The 6,000-nt window shown below is 42.5% G+C and overlaps 1 protein-coding gene across 1 annotated transcript in view; it reads left to right on the top strand.

Moving 5' to 3' along the window:
• Positions 1–2,803: 2,803 nt before the first annotated feature.
• The window catches only part of kif21b (kinesin family member 21B), a 63,975-nt gene continuing 60,778 nt past the window's right edge, over positions 2,804–6,000 (top strand). Inside the window, exon 1 of the mRNA XM_088422428.1 lies at positions 2,804–3,193. Coding sequence (XP_088278554.1) covers positions 3,153–3,193 — 41 coding nt within the window. The 5' untranslated portion in view covers positions 2,804–3,152. The remainder of the gene's footprint in view (positions 3,194–6,000) is intronic.

Genomic DNA, 6,000 nt, shown 5'->3' with positions numbered 1-6,000 from the left:
GGGATTATAGAGACATCAAAGAATAACGATGGGGGAATACATTAGGGTGCAGTCTCATCTTCCATCTCTCGCTTGTGGCCTCTTTTTGAGTCAAACTATAAAAGAGGAGAGAAAAATATTCCTCACTCGCTTATAATTTGGTATGACTGACAAATGTCAAATATTCATTGATCCAGTGACCTTCATTGAACCAAAGAGAGATATTTTACATAAAGAGCAGGTCCCTTGACAATGTACTTCCTGGACGTGTGGTTGAGTTGGGCTCAACATCCCAGGTTTAACATATTCTTTGGCTTGATATGTATGATAACTAAATACTAACTTGACCTTTGGTCCCATGTTTTAAGTGAGGCAAGATTACGTTTGCGTCCACTGTTTGCATTGACCATTCGCAAAGTCACTAAGATGTTGACATATTGGAATTTTATGAGTCATTCGTATATTTTTTTCTAGGTTTGCATAGAAGTGGGTATTCTTTGCCTATAGCTGGAAGAAGTAAACATAAACGGCAAAGGAGTAACGTTAACCGATAGAGCTCAGGGGAAACAAAAGTGTTTGCCTTTCTATAGTATACGTATTGACTATATGTGTGCATGTGTGTGTGTGTGTGTGTGTGTGTGGTACTCTCTGGGAAAAAGGATTAGAAAGCACCTTGTGGCAATTACACAACTCAAATGTCTCGAGGATTTTGCAACCCACACTGTTATGAAATGTGCTTTTCTGGGGAGGTGGCGATTTGGTACATTTGCAAACATTCCCCCAGAAGAATAGCTGGGACTTGTTGATTAAACACAAGCACATCCTTATGTAACTGTGTTACATGTGTCGTGAAGGTGACAGGACAATAAGCGACAGTCCCCTTACTTGTGTGTGACTGCCGTGGCTGTTGTGCAGGTCGGCCGGGTTCCTAACCGCAGATCGAGGGGGGGATTGAAGCTTTATCCTTATAACTGGATGCTAATCTTGTGCGGAATCTAATACTGCTTCCGTGGCCTGCGTAGCACTTACATCGCTACCTGGACCACCGTTCAACATCCACTGAGTCTAAGCTCCTCAAGCATGCAAACTGAGCTTAGGTTGCTGCTGCGTTTTATAACATGAACATGATTCATGTGTGGGACTGTGAGATGTTCACTGTATTCTTATTTACTGTAATCCATTCCAGAACATTGGTTGACTATGTTTCAATTACTGGCTCTGGATTTGGCCAGTGAAGTTTTCATGTTCTCGTGCTCTTCGGGTACTCTGACGTCCTCCCACTAGCCAAAAAGATGCAGCTTGGGTTGTTTATGTTAGCCTTGTGATTGGTGAGCACTTGAAGCAAAAAGTCGCCTTGGATGTGCTCCAGCTCATCCGATTATTTTTTAAAATCAGCTGCCACCATATCTCTGCCAACTACCAGTCTGGCATTTGATGCAATGCAGTGTTTAATGTGATCGCAGTTTTTCTTTCTTTTTTTCTTTTCATGACTGTTAATATCTCATGTTGGAAAAATATTCATGGTCGGAATCTAGTCCAGTTGATTTTGGATGAGATTCTGTTAACCTGCTGGACTGTTCAACATGTTAATAGTTAGGGATTTTTAATCATAGGGTTCGTTACATTTTTCTTTAATTCAGCGTTTTCTTTAAGTCAGCGGGTTTTAATTTGTTATTTGATGCAAATTTGTTATTTTTTTTTATTATTTTTTAGAAAATGCTTTATTTTAGTATCAGTCGTTTTGAACCAGTTTCTGTCTGAGTTAAGATTGATATTTTGCGGTGTTGCTGAACTGGTAAAAACGGAACCGTACAACTTTAGGAGCGTCCAAAAACTGATCTGTACACTTAAATTCAAGCGTAAAGGTATCCGCCTTGAAAAAGAAGAGACAAGGAAGAGAAAGGACTTCCTTTTCTAAGATTTGACTCAGCAGGAGGAAGTGTAATGACTGTAACTTCCTATCAATGCTAGGAGCAAATTAACCCCTTATCCTGTCATACCATAACAAGCAAGAACATTACGCCTGCCTCAGTTTGGACTTTTCACCTTGGGCGTTTAAAGCGTCAAAGACGGCACATGTGTGAACTACAGTAAAAGAACACCCCATCTAATGCAGCCACCCGCAGTGAGTTATTTTATAGTGTGGGCGCGGTCTATGCTGTAGGTGTGAGCTGTTGGGCGGGGCGATGAGACTGAAACACTCCAGCGGTTGGTCAAAACTCCTGTCAATTTTTTTGTGATCATGAAGCATTCACAGACACTTAGTATTTCCTAAAATCTGCAATTTTACTCATGTAGATGTAGATTTTTTTCATTACTTGCGCAAAAATTGCTTTTAAATCACGTTTATGTTCCTTAGTTATACTATTAAGTCACAAAGTGATACTGTCAATAAGAGAGTTATTTGTCTCATTTCCACTTTTCTTGTAATATGTAATATTGTATTTGCGTTTGGAAGGTGAAAAGAATTGTGTATGAAATATTTCAGACATTACTATTCAGCTCTGTTTATTCAGATGAATATACTCACTTTAGTGGTCGTGCTACACACAAATACACAAAACAACACCACTCCTCAACCAATAATATACAGACGTAAAGCTAAACAGCTAAAATACAAGCCGAACTGTATGCTTACGTAAAAATCCTGAGAAGTAAACAAATCTGAGTTTTTGTTTTTTTTTTTTTTTAGAATTATCCACCCAGCTACAATAGTGGCGGGAGATGACGTTGCGGGGGAGTCCAATAATTCCGACAGTCATTGAAGGTCGCATTCTCCAGTTGAGTTTACCATCTTGCCTTTCAATCAGCCAACCGTGCAGTTCTCACAGGAGCGTTGCTGACTCCAGGGGTGCGCACATGTGTTTCAGACAACATGTAGCCGCCGTGACTCACTGAGAATAACTCTGCTATCGCATAAACAGGTTCAAGTCTGCAATGTGGCGGACGCTGTCGGCTCGGAGATGAGCGCCAAGGCGGGATCGAAACACACAGGAGTTCGGGAGAGGCAGCCGTTATCGGGCAGGTCTTGACGGCAACTCCCGCTGACCCGAGACGCCGACAGCCTCCGCCGTCTCGCCTCTCCTTCATGCCGCTGCAGAGTACTGCGGGCACGCACTGAATCCAAACACAAAAGTGATCCTTGACGACCCGCGCGGGACCTGGACGAGACAATGGCGAGCCAGGGTGACTGCTGCGTGAAGGTTGCATTGAGGTAAGACCCCGTCGTTCGTGGAGGTCCGCAGACCACATCGTGTCTGTGCCCCCCGGGCATCAGTTTGAAACATCGTGCACGTTGTCCTTTTTCGTTGAACGTAAGCTAGCTTTGTATTCCTGAATAAATGCACGATGACAGTATTGATAAGGCGTGCACACACTACGTCTGCATTTCCATGCTGTCCTCCACAGCATGTGTCCATATTGAGTGTAGTACATACTTCCATACAATATGGGGCTAATGTGACAAGGACAGCTGCACCCAGGTGTGGGGAGAAGGAAAGGGCGCTCCTTTAGAAAAAACAACAACATAATGCATTTCTAATTCACCTCAAAAGCATTCGTATATTTAGCTTTATCATGGTTCACAGGAGCTTGGTTTATAACCCCCTCCAAAGCACAAAGGCACATCTCGGAAGACAGTGCCTTTGTTGAGAAAGCACCTCCAGGCTTGGACAGTACAGCACAGCAGCTTTTGTGTTCACATGAGGGAGATATTGGCAGCCTCCCTAAATAGAGTGTAGTCATATGGATGTGCATGTGCTTGACTTTTTGCGGTAGGAACATTTCCTGTCTCTTTATGTTTACATGAAAACAGTGACAGTTTGTATAGGTCTCATTACTAATGTGACAGCACTGCTGCACACTCACCAAATTTTTATCCAAGGACCCTCTTGAGCCCCCACTTTGGGAGGCACTCATTCATTGAACTTAAAGGGGGGGTTGCAGACCCTTTTAAGATGAACCGCGCCACAGCGCCCAATTCCCCAGGGTACGCGTCGGAGTCACTTTTCCATTTTCAGCTGAGTGTATCTCTTTTGTGCTTGCTCACAGTGACAGTAAGAGGAAGTGGGGAAGGCGGTAGTGTTGACAAAAACAAAAAAAGGGTGAAGCCTCAGAGCCAGCTGGTGGCCGCTGTTCAACTGAAGTTATTGATTGAAGAGCAGGTGAAAGCCTTGTGTGAAGGGGGCAGCTGTCATCAAATAACGTTTAATCATTTTTTACATTTAAATAAATGTATTATGTGTTTTTACAACTTCAGCCTTATGTCTCAGGAAATGGAAATTGAAATATTGATACATTATGATTCTACACGTATTTTTGTTTTTTTTAAAGGGTGTATAATACATGGATGTAGCTAAAAAATGGACAAAGCCACAGCAGGTTGAATGTTGCCCAGTGGAAATCCCTAGGAGAAAAACTTTTGCTACATTCGTCTTTCAACGGTGCAAATGGTCTACTCATCCCTTATTTCCCTACAATTCGACTTCAATTTGAATCTTTTTGCTGCTGGGAAATGGAAGTCCAGACTTCAATGAGGTTTTTTTTGTAGAAATCCCAAAATGGACGTCTCTGTCGAAAACGTGTATTTTTGTCAAATACAAATAATACCGTTTGATTGGTTGTTATCTGAGCCTTGATCGCAATCATACCCAATCTTGCATGTTTTTGGAACATCTGAACAAGCCGAAGTGGACCCACAGGGGCACTGGGAGAACTCCACAAACAAACTGCAAACTCCACACAGGCCAGAGTGAGCTGGAATTGAAGTCAGTCATTTTAACTGTGAGGCGGATGTGCTAATCACTTTTCCACGTCACTTCTTTGCACACAACCTAGTCACAGTTTGTAAAAATAAAATACATGGTGCAGCATGGATTAAGAATAAATATGTCAAATATGGCCTTTGTGTTAAATATGGCATTTCTTCAACTTCTGGTAACACCAACTTATATGACAAAAATAAACGTCCGTTTTCATGCATATCGGTCGGGCTATATTTCTTGGTACTAGTATACGTATATGCCCAAACATGCAGTAATCTTAGTCATACACACCCTCTCAAGCCTATTAGCAAGATCTTAACATTGTAATTAAACAGTGATTTTGTTAATTACAGCGCTGCTAGGCGAGCTAACACATCTTTATTCAGTCATGTGTTTGTATTTATATGTTCTCCAAGTGGCAACGAACTTAAATTTGACAGGAAATGAGACGCACACAAATAAGCGTGTGAAGAAAGATAACTTCCTGCTGTACGCTCCCGACTTTCACACTGACCTCACAGGCTGGAACCTGAGAAAGTTGGCCACCGATGAAAGAGGGGGTGTGTTTTGTAATTGCTCCCATGTTGTGGTGCCCTCAGGCCAGACTGCATGAAGTGTGCGTGAGTGAGCATACACGGTGGAAGGCAGGGGCGGGGGGGGGGGGGGGGGGGGTGGGGGGGGGTCGCAGGGAGCGAGGGCCGACCCAGTCTGAGTCGCCAGTATCCATTTCCTGAATGTCTGCGCTGGCTTCCCTAAACAATGCCTAGTGACATGACCTACAATCCTGCATTCAGATGTGGATGCTTGAAGAATGGCTAGCGACACAGTTACACTTACAGTGCATGCATACAAATGTACACTAACTCACACACAGTACAAACGTTGTAAAAAAAAAAAAATCCTGCTCAGTGTAGTAAAAACGAAGTGAACTCTCTTAGAAATGCAAGGTAGGCCTTCAGTTCACCGCCCATTTACATATGACAAAACACATGCACAAGCATGTGCTGCAGCAGTTTCCAAGACAAAACAGTCTTTTGAATCCCCTTCATCAGCTTATACTACAACACTAAAAACAGTTGGGTCTGATTCTCTACTCAGGTAAATTTGACCCTACATTCTGGGTTGTTTTGCATATAAAAATTACCTAAAAAAATAGGTTAACTTACCGTTGGATCAAATTGGTCCAAATAGTAGGTTGATCAATTTTTGGGCCTAAACTGGTTATTTTTCAAACTGTTTCGGTGGAATCTCGTTCACA

This window comes from Hippichthys cyanospilos, chromosome 9 (genome assembly GCF_059441005.1).
Source record: "Hippichthys cyanospilos isolate Australia breed blue-spotted pipefish chromosome 9, RoL_Hcya_1.0, whole genome shotgun sequence".
NCBI lineage: Eukaryota > Metazoa > Chordata > Actinopteri > Syngnathiformes > Syngnathidae > Hippichthys > Hippichthys cyanospilos.
Note: the sequence above shows the minus strand (reverse complement) of the source record. Positions and strands in the feature narration are given on the sequence as shown.